Source organism: Camellia sinensis, chromosome 9, assembly GCF_055761805.1.
Source record: "Camellia sinensis isolate YWXY chromosome 9, ASM5576180v1, whole genome shotgun sequence".
Lineage (NCBI taxonomy): Eukaryota > Viridiplantae > Streptophyta > Magnoliopsida > Ericales > Theaceae > Camellia > Camellia sinensis.
In genome coordinates this window covers 46,255,579-46,274,768 of record NC_138969.1, presented here as the reverse complement: position 1 = coordinate 46,274,768, position 19,190 = coordinate 46,255,579, and the positions used below count along the sequence as shown (strand labels likewise).

At 33.1% G+C, this 19,190-nt stretch overlaps 1 protein-coding gene across 1 annotated transcript; it reads right to left on the bottom strand.

Moving 5' to 3' along the window:
• Window positions 1–9,424: 9,424 nt before the first annotated feature.
• LOC114286967 (uncharacterized) lies at window positions 9,425–11,553 on the bottom strand. The gene is made up of 3 exons (XM_082888961.1): window positions 10,923–11,553; window positions 9,690–10,831; window positions 9,425–9,583 (listed from the first exon to the last, which is right to left on the bottom strand). Exons 1-3 carry the CDS (start codon window positions 11,551–11,553, stop codon window positions 9,425–9,427), a joined length of 1,932 nt encoding a protein of 643 aa, XP_082745087.1.
• Between the last annotated feature and the right edge of the window lie 7,637 nt (window positions 11,554–19,190).

Genomic DNA, 19,190 nt, shown 5'->3' with positions numbered 1-19,190 from the left:
GCTGCTTCCAAATCCCAATTTTTGAGGGAAGGTATCATTTAAATTCTAATAAATTAAAGGGTTTTTTTTGGGGTAATTAAGTCCCTCAATTTCAATTTTTATTGCCAAAAAGATAAGCTAAAAACATTTCATTAAGTCTTGTTTGAGAACATGCTATTCTAGTAATTTTTTAATTTTTTACGAAAAGATGTGCAAAAAAATAAAAAGAGTAATGCGACAACTTATAATGATTTTTTGACTGAAATATGTAATTGTCAAACGAGACCTCAATTTCAAATTTTATTGCCAAAAGGACAAACTAAAAACATTTAATTCATTAAGGACAAAATTCAAAATATTTTAAAAAATATAACAATAATACCCTCAACTTCTATTATTTTCTTACATTATCACAACTACCACCACCACACCGACCACCACCGGCCACCTAGCTGACAACAATTTTCCGCGCGACAATTGTCGGTCGGCAAAAATTTTCTGACAAGATTCACCGGTGATAGTAAAATTTTATTTTATTAGACAATAAGATTTTACTCTGTTAATTTGGACAATAAAATTTTATTGTTTGCACATTAACTTTTTGCCATTGTTACCACTAACTACCACACTTACTATAATTATTACCATTATTCATATAGATAATAAATGAGAAATCAGTCAGAACATTGAATTGACAACGTTAACAGTAAAATTTTATTCTATATTATAGTAAAATTTTACTATTTTGCTATTGAACATACTAAAATAACATTTCGTATGAGATCTCAAAATTAATATTCAAACTGATAATGACAAAAAAATGCAGTAAAATAAAAATATATACATATAGAGAGAAAGAGAAAAGGATAAAGAGAGCACATATATTTCCTCAAATTTGGTTCGATAGAGTAAAATTTTATTGTCTAAAAAACAGAGCATCATGAGGAGACAAAGAGAGAGATGGAGAGAATATAGATTTGAGATAATAGATCTTAGATTTGAGGTTGTCAATATTAGATTTGAGGTTTGAAGGCGAAGGATGAAAATGGTGGTTGCCGGTGGTATAATGACATTCTAAAATTTTAAAGTCGGCTTGTGGAATTTTCAGAATGATTCCATCAGTTGAATGAAACTTTACGAAAATGGTTGGTCTAGATTTAGTGATGAATTTTTTGATCCTAGAACAGAAAAACTAAATCACAACCAAACTTATTTTTTTCAATTTGGTTTGATTTAGATAGAAAGGTTTCAATCGTTTGGGAACAGGCTAATTTAGCCTTTGTTTGGGAACTTGGTTTGGGGCTAAAATAGCCACAAAAAACAAAATAGGCTATTTTAGCCACAAAAAACAAAACATCAAATCCAACCCATAATCATTACAATCCTCTCTCACAAAAAAAGTCAAAAAAGCCAAAAAGCCAAAAAGCCCTTCCCAAACCAGGCTAAAATAGCCCAGGCTAAAATAGCCAAAAAGCCAACCCACTTCCCAAACGGAGGGTAGTAACTTTTTGGCTATTTGGCTAAAATATGAGCTAAAAAAAACTAGTATGTTTGGGATAACTTTTTGACTTTTTACGAAAAGATGTGCAAAAAGTAGAGAGAAAAGAGAATCTTTGACTTTTTGGTATGGGTTGTTGGCTTTTTGGCTAATTTAGTAACTTTTTGACTTTTTGGCTAAAAAGTTCGGTTGCCAAACGAGGCCTAGTTTGGTTATTAAATTTTAGGAGCAGTACAGATTTGGCTCTTGGTTCACCTCAAAATTGAACCAATTTGGTTCATAAACATATCTCTACAATTAATTACAAAAGAATGAACCCTTTCTTTCTTTCTTTCTTTCTTTCTTTAACACTTGACAAGATATTAATGAGTTAATAAATTTGAATATTCCATATGCTTTTTCATAACCTTAAATCTCTTCCTAAATTTTTTAAAATACTAACCATTTTAATATGCTTAAATTTATGATCAGTCTATCATTGTCTCCCACCCCACCCCAAAAAAAATATATATATATATATATATATGAGGAGTATTTTAAGAAGTAAGTTAAATGTTACATCCTAACTTTTAACTCACTTTCTCTTTCATAAAAAAAGAGCTAAAAAGTCAAAAAAAAAAAAAAATCAAAAATTTAATTTTTAACAATGTTTTCAAAACATTTCTAAATGTCCTCCACCATTTAGTCATTTTCATACTTTATATTGATAGAAAGAGAAGATATTGAAAGTGGAACTTTCTTTTTCAAAGGTCATAGTCATAGAAGCAAATTTCCACTCTTCTTCTTGTGATTTTGAAACCTAATTTGAATTTGCTGGACAAGTTTGGTATCAACACAAAATTCAAGTGCTTATACCAAAATTAGCATTGAGCAAACCGATATGTTCGTAATTTTATTTTAAATTTTTTAAATAATATAAGCATTAATAAAATTTATTAACAGTTTTGAATAGTTTAATGATGGAGAAAAATCATTCTAATAATTATTAAACGTAACAGTTATAAGGTGGAAAGGAGTGACAATTACTAGATAGGAGGATATTTTTGAAAAAATAAAAAATATGATAGCATTCACACTAATTCAAATATTCACTTTATATAATATGAAAGGAATAATTAGACGACTTGAGTTTAGAAAATGCAACCCATTCACACATTTATAGATTTAGATGATTTTAAATAGATATAATTAGGATGATTCACAGTTTTGGATTGAGTTTTTCACCTTTATGGGGTGTTTATTTGGGCTTTTTTGAGCTAACTTATACCTTTTAACTTTCGAAAAATTATTTTGAACTGTTTAGTTAAACTTATTTCAAACAATTTCTGATTCTAATAATTTATTTTAACTCAAAAAAACTGATTCTGAGAAGCTCCTCACCCCTTACTTATGATTAACAGCTTCTGCTGTAGACATGTTAATTTATGGTTATATTCTTAGATTTTTTTTATTTTTTATTTTTTTTAAAATAGAAAAAGACCCAAATGGATTATACATTATTATTATTTTTTAGGGTGAATTACACTAATAGTCCCTATAGTTTGGGACTTGTGTCACTTTGGTCCCTGACTTTTCAATTGTGACACATTTGACCCTGAATTTTGAATCTTATTCCAAATAAGGACAATTGAAGATATCATTAGATTTTTCAATGGTAAAATTGTTAATTTGATAAAATATAAACTAATTTGACAAAAATAAATGTCAAACAAATATTTTTGAATTTTTAAAAATTATTTCTACCCACTAAAAATAAAATTATGTAAAATTGATAAATCTTTTAAACATTTATTTATTTTTTTACCAAATTAATTTTTATTATGTGTTTGGATGATGATCATGTAAAATTAATTTTAAAAAATTAATTATGTAATTTTTATCAATTTTACATAATTTTATCACCGATAAAAAAAATTTAAAAAATAAAAAAATTTTGACATTTATTTTTGTCAAATTAGTTTATATTTTATTAAATTGACGATTTTGCCCTTGAAATTAAACAATAGTATCTTCAATTGTCCTTATTTGGAACAAGATTCAAAATTTAAGGTCAAATGTGTCACAATTGAAAAGTCAAACACCAAAGTGATACGAGTCCCAAACTATAGGGACTATTTGTGTAATTTGCCTTATTTTTTATGAGAAATGTAGATAAGTAGTAAATAATAAAAAATAAAAGTTAATTGAAAAAATTACTTTACATTTTATTTGACAAACACTACTCAACAATCCAACAGTTACACTAAACAAATTAATGACTTTTGATTAAATTCATAATTTATAATCTATTTTAACAATTACACCAAACAGGGCTATATACAACACATGTATTGTAAGCTGCCATAACCCTATGAATTAAACACAATGACCATGACCTCTAAAAAAATATCTCCTCGTTTGGGAAGTGGCTATTTTAGTAGGCTATTTGGCTTTTTGGCTATTTTAGTAGGCTATTTTAGTTTTTGTGTTTGGGAAGTTGAGATGAATTTTATTTGAGTTGTTGTATTGAAAAATGTGTTGAAATGATGTTTGAAATTAGAATGACAAATTTGCCCCTAAAAATATATATTTTTAAATTGTTGTCAAGGGATAAAACCGTAATTTACCATTGATGGAACAAATTTTGTAGCTGACAGTGTAGGCACAGCCTACACTGCCGCTGTGCAATCCCATTTTTTTTTTTAAAAAAAAAAAGCTTGCAAAAGTGATTTTTTTGGCTAAAAAATTTTTTTAGGCTATAATAGCCGCCCAAACCACTTCCCAAACAGCCCCAAGATATATGGCTATAAACCATCTCCAGTGGTCCTGAAATATGTACCCTATTTTGGGCTCTGCTTTTATGGCCATTTTCAGTATTCCACCTTTTAATACAAAGAGTATTTTTGTTTGATGGTTAGAACTTATGATTTTTCAATATATTGCACAAAAATATCTCCCAATAGGAAATGGACAGTTGAGATTGTATCAACATAAAGCAATATTTATACTAATATATAAAGAGAGAACACTAACCTGTGTTTGGCAAGTGGGTTTGCAGGTTTTTTTTAGCTATTTTAGCCACAAAAAATAAAATAGGCTATTTTAGCAATAACAAACAAAACATCACATCCAACCCATAATCATTACATTCTTCTCTCACAAAAAAACTCAAAAAAGCCAAAAAGTCAAAAAGCCCTTCCCAAACCAAGCTTTTAAGCCCAGGCTAAAATAGCCAAAAAAGCTAAAAAGTCAAAAAGCCAACCCACTTCTCAAACGGAGGCATTATAGAGTTTCATTATTTTTTTAAGTGGTATCACTTTCTTTTTTTCATTTCAAAACTTTTTAGGAAATTGCATCAATTTCTTCTTCTTCAATCTTCCGAGCATCTCCAATGAACTCTTTAAATTAGATATGTTAGTTATTATAGCTTGTCGCGTGATGTTTTACCTCCTCCAATGGGTTAATTTTACTACACTAATTATTTTAATAAAAAAATTTCAAGCTAGCTACATGGGAAGTGTTTTGAAAGGTTTTTTTTAACAGTTTATATAAAAATAGTTAAGTAAAACAAAGAGTAGTGTTGGAACACATGGAGAATAAAGTGGTTAGGTAAAATAAACTGTATTGTTTTTTTTATACTTTCAATTTGTAGTTTTTAATTGTGATTAGTTAGGATTTGATTTTCTGAGAATTTTATAGCATATACATTGCCATCCTCTAAAAGATGAAAATTTTATGTTACAAGTTTCACAATTTTTAATGTTTTTCATAATGAAATTTGGTTAATTTCAAGTAAGGCACAATTCTTTCGTTCCACAGCAACTTGTGAAAGTAAGTTCACAAATATTTCTATTTATTGCCAAAAAATAGCTAACTTTTTAGAATTTTATTTTATCTCAGATAGCATTCATTTTTTAAAAAAAAATTCTATGGATTTTAAGTCTTGAAACCCTGAAAATTTGTTCTAAAATGATGTTACCAAAAAAAAAAAAAAAAAAAAAAAAACACAAGAAGAGGCAGTTACAAAATTGGACCTCATTTTTGTTGCAAAAAAGCAAATACAAATCTGGGTCTCATCATAAACTTTTCTTTGGTACAATTACCTCTATTCTCTTGTACTGTCAGTCTTACAAGTTTATTTTCCTTAAATTTGTGCCTAGTTCTATTTTTTTTTGGGCACTCGAGCCATAAATTTAAATTTGACACTTTGAGGGCAATGGCTCCAAATTCTTTTTTTTTTTTTTTTGTCAAAAACGACAATAATAATTTAAAAGATCATATTATTCTCCTATCAATTTTTTTATCTATTCATCTATTTGTCCAACTACCTACTTGTCCACCGGCAACGACTTTTTCAATGAGCCACCAACGGGCAAGCAACAATGATGTGTGATGATTGATAATAGTGTGCGAGAATAGAGAGAAAAAAATAGAGATAGAAAAAGTACAAGAGTAAAAATAGAAAGAAAAAAAAAATATTTTTCAAAAAATTTTGTTCTTATAACCAAAACAAATAAATCATTGAACTTAATATCATATATATCACCATTATTTTACTTAATGAAAAAGACATTTATGCACAAAACATTTAGCCAAGTCCATCCAACTCACATATCATGTCAAAAAACAGGCCGAACTATATTAGTGTATTGCAGTTAATGTAACATGATAATTATTGTAAACGTTAGTTTGGTTTATTTTGATGAAATATATTTTTGAACGAGAAATATTTTCTATAAGAATCTTTTTTCAAAAAATGTTTTCAATATTTTTTTGTATGTTTGGTTATATTAGACTAATGTATTAATAATTGTATTAGTGATGGTGACAAGGTAGAAGTGGACGTCGTGGTGGCGGTGACGGTAGTAGCGATGACAATAGTGGTAGTGGTGGTGGGGGCAATAGAGGTGGCGGTGTGATAGTGAAAGTGGTGACAGTGACAGTGTGATAATATTGATAATTCTTTTGCCTAAAAACGATTTATGCTTGTTAAAAAAAATTTATTGACTTTTATTTTTTATTGTACTAAACAATAGAAAATGTAAAAAACAAATAAATAAATAAATAAAATAAAATGTGTTACAAACAAATAGAATGTAAAGTGAACCATAATGTTCAAATCTCATTCATTCTTCAAAACATTTTTTTTTTAAGAAAAAATAAATAAAAAAAAAAGCCTAACTATTATAGAAGCAGTGGTAATACATGCACCAATTAATGTATATACTAATGTACCAACTAGTGTTATATCATTATTACTGACTCCACCATTATACAAATTACAAATACTCAAAACCTTTTAAAATTATGACACTCATCTGTTATTATACTAGTTAGTATATTAATTGATATATATAGCATTATTTTTACCAAAGTGACAGTTTAATTCAAGTTAATAATGTCAAGATTGTTTGGGATGACCTAAATAAGTGTACTTTTTATCTTTTTACGAAAAGATGTGCAGAAAAATAAAGAAGTGATGTGATGAAAAAAAGATAAAAAGATAAATTATTTGGAGTGCGCTAAACGTAGCCTTATTTGCCTTGTTAAACACGATTAACAGGTGAGGATTAATTGACTAAATTTAGTTGACTCCTAAAACGTGACGATTTATAAGAATGTGTCAAAATTCTTTAATGAGATTGAAAACAAAACAACGTAAATGTCTTCATTTTTACACATCTATACAAAACAAAACATTATTAATTAACAATATTCTGATTTCGAATATTTCAATAGCACGCGCCCCAAATGATTGACTTACATTTTTTTATATATATATTTAATTAGAAAATGAAGCTATATTTTATATCAGAACCGATTGAGAGCTCGAATCGAGCTCCCTCGAATTCCCCGAATTGACGAAACGACGTCGTTTCGTCGTTTTAATTTTTTTGTTTCTTTTTTCAATAAGAAAATCAGAAGCAGAAGGAAGAAGACGAATAAAGAAAGAAGAAGAGAAGAAGAAAGAAGAAGAGAAAAAGGCAGAGGCGGAGGCGACGGCGGTCGGGTGCAGGCAGAGCCGGAGGAGCTGTGAAGATCCGCCGAGCTGCGACGATCGGACGATCGGTCGGAATACAGGGGCCTCTGTGTGTGTATGTGTCTCCATTCCCTCTTCTCTCTTCTCTCCCTCTCTTTCTCTCTCTCCTCTCCTCTCTCTTTCTCCCTCTCTCTCTTTCTCCTCTCCCCTCTCTTCTCTTTCTCTCTTCTCTGTTTGATTTGGGGGATTCGGAGGGGGTTGGATTCGGGGGAAAAAACATTTCTGATTTTATATTTTATTTAACTTCAAACGAGTTTAGTCAACAAAGTGATTTACTTAATTCTAATTAAATAATCTAATAATATGTTAATATATTCAATGATATTTAAATGAGTTAAATTGAGTTGAATAACATGTTGATTAAATTGATTTTTTTTTTTAAAAAAATATTGAATCAATCGATGAGTGTTAATCAATTATAGATTGAGTAATTTGATTTTTATATAATTTTATTATACATATAAATTTATAGAACTGAGTTTGAATTAAATTTTTAAAAAATTACAAGTTTTAAATATATTTAAATTTAACTTATTTATTTATATAATAAGTTGATTTGAAATAAAATTTTAACAAATCAAGTTGAGTTTGAATACATTTATTTAGTTTTAATTTTAGAGAACACAAGAATTATATGGAATTTCATACCGTGGGTATATGTTAAGAATCTTATAAAAATATAAATAATAAAAAATGTATAATTTTTTAACATGTACCTAATGGAGTTGATTATTTGTGGGATATAATAGCGTCTTCAACCTTTCATCAAATCATTCATTAAATTTAAATTTGATGAAAAAATGATGAAAACGATGCTCCAATGTTGTCATCAATTTGGTATCAAATTAAGGATGTCTAAAACTTTTCATCAAATTGAGGATGACTAGAGTCTTTTATCAAATTACTGTAAATATCTATTAGTATAGGAGTATTCGATGGCCGGATGGTTGTCCCCCAGACATCCACTTCTTTGCAATTTACATTGGGTAATTTACACTGGCCGGTCAATCGATCGAACATTTGTTTAGTCGACCAGTGATTTGATAAAAGTTCAAAATCTTCCGTTAGTGTTAGGTGTTAGTTTTTGGCCAGCCGTTAGTGTTAGTTCAAAATCTTCCACTAGTGTTAGGTGTTAATCTTCCATGGACCCTTTAGAGCATCCACAATGGATGCGTTCGTGAATATGTTAGTGTTAGGTGTTAGTTTTTGGCCAGCCAAAAACATTATTGGGTGTTGCAATGGGTGTGTTAGTGGGTGTTTAGTGTTGTATGTTAGTGTCAGCTGTTAACTTGTGTGTTAACTGTGGCTAGCGTTTTAGTTAGCGAAGGAAGAGAGAGATGTATGCCTGGAGAAGTCTTCCCGGACATCTGGCCGAAAGTCCCCTTGGGCATCCTGTTGGAAATCCACCCTGGACGTCCGGACCCTACAAGAAAAGGAAAAAAAAAAATTGGGTCTAGCCAGTTGACCAACCGGACGTCCGGGCCGTCAACCAGCGATTAACTGAATTTTTTTTTTTACTTGTGGGATTTTTTTTTTTTTTGGGCTTGAAATTTTTGATTAAATTACATTATTTATTTATTTTATTTATTATATACATACATATATATATATATATATTCTTAACACACACCTTAACACAATCATTGCACCATTACTTAGTGGTGAAGCCAAGAATTTAATATAGGGGACATCTATTAATTACAATCTCAAAATTTTTCTTCCCCAATCAATAACAATAACATAATAATAATTTTTCGAGCTAATGTTAAACATTAAAAATTGATATTCATTACAAAAAAGTTTTTAATTTTAAACTTTTACAATTGACCCCGACGAGTTTTCATCTTTTGAAATCTTTCCATGATAGTATCATTGTCAATGCCATCAAAAATATCTCTCTCAATGTAGACAACCAAGCTATCATTCATCTATTCATCACCTATTCGGTTCCGCAACCGATTCTTCACAATATTCATAGCTGAAAATACCCTCTCAACAGTAGCAGTTGCAACAGGTAAGATTAATACTAAAGTCAAGAGCAAATACACCAATGGATATACTTTGTCTCTTCCAGTCTCCACCATTTTCTTAGCAAGATCGGCAATTCCATTCAACATTGAGAACTCACTACTGGATAGCATGTCAATAATATATATATATATATATATATATATCAAGTTGATCATTAAGTACCATGAGCTTCATTGAAGAAAATTCTTTGAGATAAAATTCAGCAGGATGAATTAACTTTTTCCTGTCAAAACTAGAGAAAGAGTTAGACGGATTCAAACATGCCACACAAAGCAACAACTCAGTGTTTGACTCAGTGAAACGAGCGTTCAATTCTTGAATTTGCATATCTAAAACAGTGTAGAATAACTCAGCGCGATAGTAATTTAAGTTTGTAATTTCTCGAGCATTGCACATTTGTCTCCCTTGAGCTACAAACATATCTTCCATTTGGGGAACATTAATTTCATGTTTTTCACAAAAAGACAAACTATCATCAAGTAAAGATGTCCATCCACTCTCCCTCATTTTTTGGAGCCGTACTTTAAAATTTTGAACTAAATTCATGGCATTAACAATATCTTGATATTTCCTTTGTAGTGCTTGCGATAACTCACTTGTAATAGCCAATATCGTTTTCATCAAATGAAGGTTGAATACAAACTCAAATGATTGAATTGAGTCTAACAATACATTTGCTTCTGCTCGTTGTTTTGAATTTGAACCATTCTCCGAAATCATTTCAAGCATATCAATCACTGTTGAGAACATACTAGCCAAGCTGACTAAAGTACCATAGTGTGAACCCCAACGTGTATCGCCGGCACGTTTAAGAGTAGTTTCTTGATTTAAGCCTTGCCCACTAGATAGCTCTTCAGTATTAAGTGCCTCAGCAACTTTTGCAGCTTGCTTGTCCCTAACAATATCTCGGCGTTTACATGATGCTTCAACAACATTCACCACATTAGAAACCAAAGTAAAAAGTAAAGCAATTTGATTATGATTCTTTGCTACGGTTAGAAGTGCCAATTGCAATTGATGCGCAAAACAATAAACATAATATGCACAAGGATTCTCTTTCAGTATAAGTGTTTTAAGACCATTGAACTCACCTTGCATATTTCTACCCCCATCATATCCTTGACCCTGTAATTTGGAAATACTCAATCTAAGTCTGGAGAATAAATTTTCCACAGCTTGTTTGAGTGAGAGAGCATTCGTATTAGCAACATGCTCAATACCCAAAAAGTGCTCAATCACTTGGCTTTTTTTGTCAACATATCGTATTACAACTGTCATTTGCTCATTGATTGATATGTCACGAGCTTCATCAATCAAAATAGAAAAAAAAAAGTGTGTCACCAAGATTTCTAATAATCACGTTGATAGTTTCAAATGCGGCCACATTTACAATGCCTTTTTTAATATCAGGAGATATTAACTTGAGATTCTGTGAAGCATTGCTCAATGCAACCACTTTGACATCTTCATTATGATCAACAAGAAACTTGAGAAGTTCAAGAAAATTTCCTTGGTTACTTGAATTTTCAAATTCATCATGCCCACGAAACTCAAGTCCTTGTCTTAGAAGAAATTTGACACAATCAATCGATGAATTCAAATGGGTTCGATACTCAATTCGAGCTTGATCAAATTGTTTGAAAAAAATCGTTTGACTATGTTGGTTTTGGTTTAACAAGTCTTGACATTTACTCGAAGCTTGATTATGAGCACTATTGGGACCTCCAACATGAGTCTGAATTTTTTCTTTTTTCTTCCAATTTGAGAAACCCTCACCAACAAAAGAATCACCATCAGCTTGATCTCCAATATCGGGTTTAAAAAGATAACAACATAAACAAAATGTTGCATCTTTTGCTACGTTATACTCTAACCAATTAGGAAATTCACTAAACCAAGCCTGATTAAATCGCCAAAGTTTTTGTCCAAATGATTTTTGTAAAAAATTATGATAACGATGTTGACAAAGACCTTTTTGTAGATATACCCTACGAATTTGGTCTCGATCATTAGCATTATAGTCCATAATCCAAGGTCGTAGTCCTGGATCTGCAGGAAAGTCTACTATGTTGATTTCTATGCGACTTTGTTTTGCCGAAGAATAATTATCATCTTCTTTTTTAGGAAGAGATGATTCCAACTTTGATTTTCTTTTGAAATATTTCTCCATGACTGTTTGAAAAAACTAAACATCAAAATAAAAATTCATAATTAAAATCACAAACCCCTACAAATCAAAGTCTCTAATTTTAATACAAATCAAAACATTTAAATTAGCACAAATCACAACAAATCAAAATTTCTAATTTTAGCACAAATTATAACAAATCAAAATCCCTAATTTAAATATTAATCACTGCAAATTAATATTTTTAATTTTAGCACAAACAACAACAAACCAAAATCCCTAATTTTATTATAAATCACCACCAATTAAGATTCATAATTTTAGCATATCAAAATCTCTTATTTTAACATAAATAATAACAAATAAAAAAATTTTACAAATCAAAACAAATAACTATAAATTAATACTCATAATTTTTATTTAAAAGTAAAAACAAATAAATAAATAAAGTTACTGTAAACAATGAAGAGAAGATGCCAAGCTTGCAGTGTGACCCCAAATCTATGTTGTGTGATCCTAATTTGGTGTATCACGAGTTGGTAAATTACAAAGTAACAAAGAGAGACAAAGAAGATAAAGAAAATACGAAGATACTTAACAAGTACTATAAATAAATAAAAAAATAAAGAATTTCATATACTTTTAAGGTTTTAGAGTTTTAGTCTTGTTGTAATTGGAGTTAGGTGCACTCACAAAAAAAAAAAAGAGTTGTGTGTCAGTATTTGGTTAGGATTGGGATTCTAAAATAAAAAATAAAAAAACAAAACAAACGTGGGTGCGTGTAGTGTGTGTGTCAATGGGTTTGAGATCCATTTGGAGGGTTGTGTATTAGGAGGGGCACTGTGTGTGTGAAAGCCAGGCCCCACTTAAAAAAAATAAAAAAATAAAAAAAATTCAAACGTCAGGGAGGGAACGTGACCCCCCTGAGCCCAATGTCCCTCCGCCACTGCCATTACTCACTCTCTAAAATTAACAAACTCTTAACACATTTTAATACACATTTTTGGGCCCTACTTTTATTACTTTTTGTTATATAACACACCGTAACACACTTTTTTAGCCATCTCACTGTGGATGCTCTTAGCCACATTGATAATCTAGAGACTATGAACTGTTGCCTTCTACTTGACAAGAAGGTAAGACTTTTATTATATTTGTGGATATAATATTCATTATGCCCAAAACTCATTGATGTGAGTCTGCTTCAACAACATAAACATATTTTTTATTTTTTTTATTTTTTTATTTTGCATGATGTCACCTTAGTGTGATGTCACCGTCAATTTTCTTTACTTTTTGCACTGTGTCATCAACCTATGCACGGGATTTTTTTTTTTTAACCTTCTTCGCAAATTATATTTTACTATTGCCCATAAGAATAATGATTTTGTAAAAATAATTGAGTAATATACTCCATTACCCTTTCACCATAATTGGTTATTTTGACTTATGTGAGGGATGCGCCTATTGAGCTGGCCGCCTAGATGTTGGGCTAAAAAAGTAGACACTTCTACCACCCCCTATTCAACCATAAGTGATTAGTTTGACTTATATGGGGAAAATGCGCTTATCGAGCTAGTCGCCTTGTTGGGCTAGTGAAGTAGACATTTTCACCACCACCCATTCGACCATAGGTGATTAGTTTGACTTATGTGGGGGAATATGCATATCGAACTAGCCGCCTAAATATTGGGCTAGTGAAGTAGACACTTCCACCACCACCCATTCGACCATAGGTGATTGGTTTGACTTATATAGGGGAATGCACTTATCAAGCTAGTCATCTTGATGTTAGACTAGTGAAGTAGACACTTCCATCACCACCCATTCGATCGTAGGTGATTAGTTTGACTTATGTGGAGGAATGCACATATTGAGCTAGCCGCCTAAATATTAGGGTAGTGAAGTAGATACTTCCACCGCCACCCATTCTACCATAGGTGATTAGTTTGACTTATGTGGGGGAATGCGCCTATCAAGCAAGCCGTCTAGATATTGGGTTAGTGAAGTAGACATTTCCACCACCACCCATTCAACCATAGGTGGTTAGTTTGACTTATGTGGAACAATGCGCCTATCGAGCTAGTCGCCTGTACATTGCTAGTGAATTAGACATTTCCATCATTGCCCATCTAGCCATAGGTGATTAGTTTGACTTATGTGGAGGAATGCATCTATCAAACTAGTTGCCTGTACATTAGGCTAGTGAAGTAGACACTTCCACCACTACCCATTCGGCCATAGGTGATTAGTTGGACTTATGTGGAGGAATGCGTCTATAGAACTAGTCGCTTGGATATTGTGCTAATAAAGTAGACACTTCCACCACCACTCATTTGACCATATGTGATTAGTTTAACTTGTGTGGGGGAATGCGCCTATCAAACTAGCCGCATGTACGTTGGGCTAGTGAAGTAAACACTTCCATCACCACCCATTTGGCCATAGGTGATTAGTTTTGACTTATGTGGAGGAACGCGTCTATCGAACTAGTTGCTTGTACATTAGGCTAGTGAAGTAGACACTTCCACCTCCACCTATTCGGCCATAAGTGATTGACCTATGTGGGGGAATACGCCTATCGAGCTAGCTGCCTGTATATTGGGCTAGTGAAGTAGACACTTCTACCACCACCCATTCGACCATAGGTGGTTAGATTAATTTTTCACCATGAACATGTCATTCACACACTCACTATCATTTATTTAATTATATGTTTGCAACTTCTAATTGATGTAGCTTGTCATAATGCATTCATACTTGAGCATACATGTCCCCCAAGAGAAGTAACATAAAAGTAATGGTCAAAGGACTTTTTGTTGTTGTTGTTTGTCATGACCCAAACCCACCCCTATGGGTTTAGCACCGTAACCGGCCAGTAATCCAAGATTACCGAAGGCCTGCTTAACAGTAACACAGTAAGCCAGAGTACAGGGGCATGGCGGAAGCCAAAACAATAAATAAATAATGTCCAATGAGCTGTGACAGTCTGTATGCCAAAAAGACTTTTCATACACATATACATGAACAGTATGTACATACCAACAATCATTCAGTTCAGGGACCTAATCCCTATTAAACAGTACGGTAACAGTCTATACAGTTATACAAAACAGATACAGAGACAGACGGGGAAATTAAAACACCCCTAAGCCATAACTTGACAGGCTCGGAATCTCGCAGTGAGGCACAGTGGTTGGCTTGACAAAACTGGAGCTTAACCCCGACGCTTCTAGCCGCGGTCTAGTGCCTGTACACCTACATATATATATATATATATATATATATAAGTAGTGAGCTAAAGCCCAGTGAATAACGTAATGCGTAAAGAGGTTAAGAATAAATGTCCTTACAGTAATGAAAATAGTTCGTTAATTCAGTATATCAGTTATTCAGTCATATGTGGTACATCCATTAGCATAACAGTACAGTGAACAGTAGGTCTTAAAAGACCGAACAGTAAATGATGGCCATCAACCAGTAAACAGTAGTGGTTCCAACAAGGGAACCGACAGAGATCTCTGTAACAGTAACAGTAAACAGTAGTTGCTAAGGATACCACAATACAGTTTAGAATATAGGACATATATTAATTCAATTAACAGTATCAGTTCAGAAAGCAGTACAGTTCGATTGTTCAGAAGATAATCATTTTGAACATACCTTTACACAGTTGTTACTCACAGAGTTCTGGGCTACAATAAAGCTAGAGCGCGTCCCCAGTCGCCAACCTTACACAGTTACAGATTGAACACACACTAAGCTACACAGTTGGGAAAATAATAACTTAGTCCCTAATTTGCCTCGGTGTGTTCTACATCTATATCCTCATTAAGATGCCTTAAACTAGGCCTAATAATGCCTAGGATGAGATGAGGATGCAAAGATGCACTTTAAAAGCATTTTTAGAATTTTCAGAAAACAGGGGTCACGCTCGAGCGTAGGTTACTCCGCTCGAGCGAACATACAGACAAAGGTTTCTGCTCGAGCGTAGACTTACCCGCTCAAGCGTTCTGCAAAACAGTCAAAAGTGCTGGATAGGTGAAAATCACGCTTGATTGGGCGCTCGACACTCGCTCGAGCATGAGACACAATGTCCCACTCGAGCGTCAATTATTCCGCTCGAGTGGACATCAAAACAGTGCAAAGTACTAGGAGCACGAATTTCACGCTCGAGCGCCAGTCACACCGCTCGAGCGTGAGTTCAAAATTTGAAATTTCCAGATTTGAACCTCAAGCTCAAATTCAACTTTTAAAACATAAGTTTCAATCCTCTTGGGCTAGTTTGCTGGAAAACACATCAAAATTCATAGTTTAACATGATTCAAAGCTCAATTGTAAAATCAAAGCCCCAAAAGGAAGATCAATTCAACTCAATTTGAAACCAATTTTCATGAACATAAATCAAACATAACATGTATGAATTTAAACCATTTCAAAGCCTCAATTTCATGCTCTAATGAGCCAATTCTTTCAAAGACAAGGTGAAAACATGGTTTATGATCAAAACATGGACATGCATGTGGCAAATTCATGAAGAACAAGCTCTAAAATGCAAGAGTATGCCATGCATGCAATAATTAAGCTTCAATTCAACACTATTGAGCCAATTCTTGACTTAACTCCTTAAACTACCACGATCCATGCTAGAAGGAACTTAAATACACAACAATAAGAGGTTGAATTTCCTTACCTAAGTCTTCAATCACAAGATTAGAAGCTTAATTAGGTAATTATCCTTTAATTCTTCAAGTTCTCTAAGCCAACTCTCAAGAACACTCACTTCTCTCCCTCTCTCCCTCTTGGTCGGCAATAACAAGGGAAATGGCTGATGAAATGTTTTGATTACATGTATAACAAGGCTCAAGTATGTTGGCTAAGTGGCCCACTCAATGGTGGCAAAATGGTGATTAAATCAACTCATGCAATTTGGCTTAACTTAATTTAATCGTATCAAATCACATTTTAACTGCATATGTCATAAAATCACATTAATTCTAAGGATCACAAATCATCAATCAATTTCAGATTCGGTCGCCGATAAGGCCTTCAATTCGCAATTTAAACACAAAGGCATAAACAGATAATCAAACAGTCAACAGATAGACATACAATTAAACAGATATACTTAATCAATTCAGTTCCAGATTTCAGTCAATCAGTTCAATGCTTCAATCAATGCAGTTACCAATCATAATCAGTCTCAGTTTAGCAGTAATCAGTGGTTAATCGGTAAACAGTGGCGAGGGTTGTTACATTGTTGTTGTTATTGTTGAATGAACTTAGAGGACAACCCCAAGCTGTCCACGTACCCCACAAAGGATCAAGTCAAAATGTAGTTCAATTTTTTTCCCCCTCTAAGATAGTTTAGACTCATGTCAAGGAGTTTAGCGTTCGGGAGATAGTTTAAACTCATATCAAGGAGTGTAGTGTTTGAGAGATAGTTTAAACTCGTATCAAGGAGTGTCTTTATTTTATTTTATTTATTTATTTCTTTTTGAGACAATTTAGACTCATGTCAAGGAGTGTTTTGATTTGTGAGACAGTTTAAACTCGTGTCAAGGAGTGTCTTGAACTTTTGTTGTGTTTAGGAGATGAGATGTTCATTTTCAACCTTGTTATCTTTTACTTGGTCTTCACCTTGTCTAGTTAACACAATGGTGTGTCGTTTGGCTTTGAGATAGCCCACATGACTAACTTCAATTGTTGTCACGCGCTTCATTCGAGAAGGAATTAGACTTCGCATCCCTTGATTTTTTTTGGATAAAATGGTTTTGACTTTTTTGGCCTTTGTTTTCTACTCTTCTGTTTTGGACTTTGTGCTTTTGTTCTCCAATCGAGACAAGACTGACCTTCGTGGTAGAGAGGTTGTTCTTTCATCTTCTTGGTTACCAATGCTCAGTCTTTTGAAAACTAGCATACAAGGTAGATGAAGTTCAATACGATCAAAGACTAAAACTCGAGAGATGGGGTTTTGACTTTGGTCACTCGCTATCTCTTCATCACTTAAAACCATGTATACTATCTCTACGAAGTCATCATTAAAGTACCCTTTTGGAAAGAAGTCAAGTAGGATGATTGGTACAGGCAAACTTTATTCAGGCACCTTGTTTACTAGAAGCGTTCCCTTGTCATTTTTTTTTTGCCATATTCTATTTGGGTTGCCAATGAGAATTCTCCTTCTTCATTTGAGGAGACTGAGTATTAGATTTATGTTTTCTTGACTTTTTTGGTGCCATGAAAATCCAATCCTCATCACTTTTTGCAATTGGATCTTCTTCAATGCTAGCATGAACATGTAGATCTTGACTTGGGACTTGTATTGTCACAGGTTCAAATGAGCCAAATTGAATGGTTTTGGAGATTGCCCCCAGTACCATAGTTAAGGATTGTAGTATTTCTACCTTAGAATTTAAACTTTGGGACCCAACAATAACGGCTGTATGGTTGGACTGTGCGATTTCTTCTAAGTCTAGTTGGATTTTGTTCTTCTTTGCTAAATCCAGTATTAGCTCCTTTAACACAAAACACTTCTCAGTGGAATGACTAACAATTCGATGGTAGTGACAATACTTTGGGTTATTAGCGCGACCCATCTCTTTTAGACGCTTGCATTCTGGTAATTTGATGACATTTTTCTCAAGTAGATTTTCTAACATGTCAAGCACATCAGAGTCTGGGAAAGGGTATTTCTTTTCTTGTAGCTCCTTAAGACTCAACCGTTCTTTCATTTGGGAATGGTCTTCCTTCTTGACATCCTTCTTCTTATCTTTGTAGGATGCCTTGTTAGAAGATATTGTGATGACCATTGACTCTTCAACTAAGTAGCCAAAAGACTTATCTCATTTCTTGTCATCCATATCTTTTCGTCGCATGAAGGTAGGAGGGTTCTTCCTACTATGGTTGGCTATGCTGATCTCCATGTCATGAGCGCATGTAGCCAATTCTTCAAATGTATGTGGTCGAATGCTTTGAAGGATGTAGAGAAGTCCCCAGTGCATGCCTTGCATGCACATTTCAACAACGGAGACCTCAGGGAGATGATCTTTGCAGTCTAGGCTTAGAGCATGCCAGCGGCTGATGTAATCCATCATAGACTCATTTTTCCATTGCCTAGTGTTAGTTAACTCCACCATACTCACAGTTCAGCAGGGGCTGTAAGATTGATTTAAGAATTCTCGTTCCAATTGTTCCTAACTATCAATTGACTCAGGTTCCAAGTCTGTATACCAATCAAAGGCATTTCCTTTGAGGGATCGAACAAACTGCTTGATAAGGAAATTTCCTTCTATCCCAGCACTGTTGCATGTTTCAACGAAATGGGCTATGTGTTGCTTTGGATTACCCCTTTCATCAAACTGCACGAACTTGGGAGGTTGATTACCAATTGGCATTTTGAGGTTATCCATCTACCTTGTATAAGGCTTAGAGTACATAAGAGTGCTTTGAGGGACGCCACCGTATTGGGCTCTGATTGTGTTTGCTATCATGTCTTGGAGTTATTGGACAAACAATGAAGCAACAGAAACTGGTTG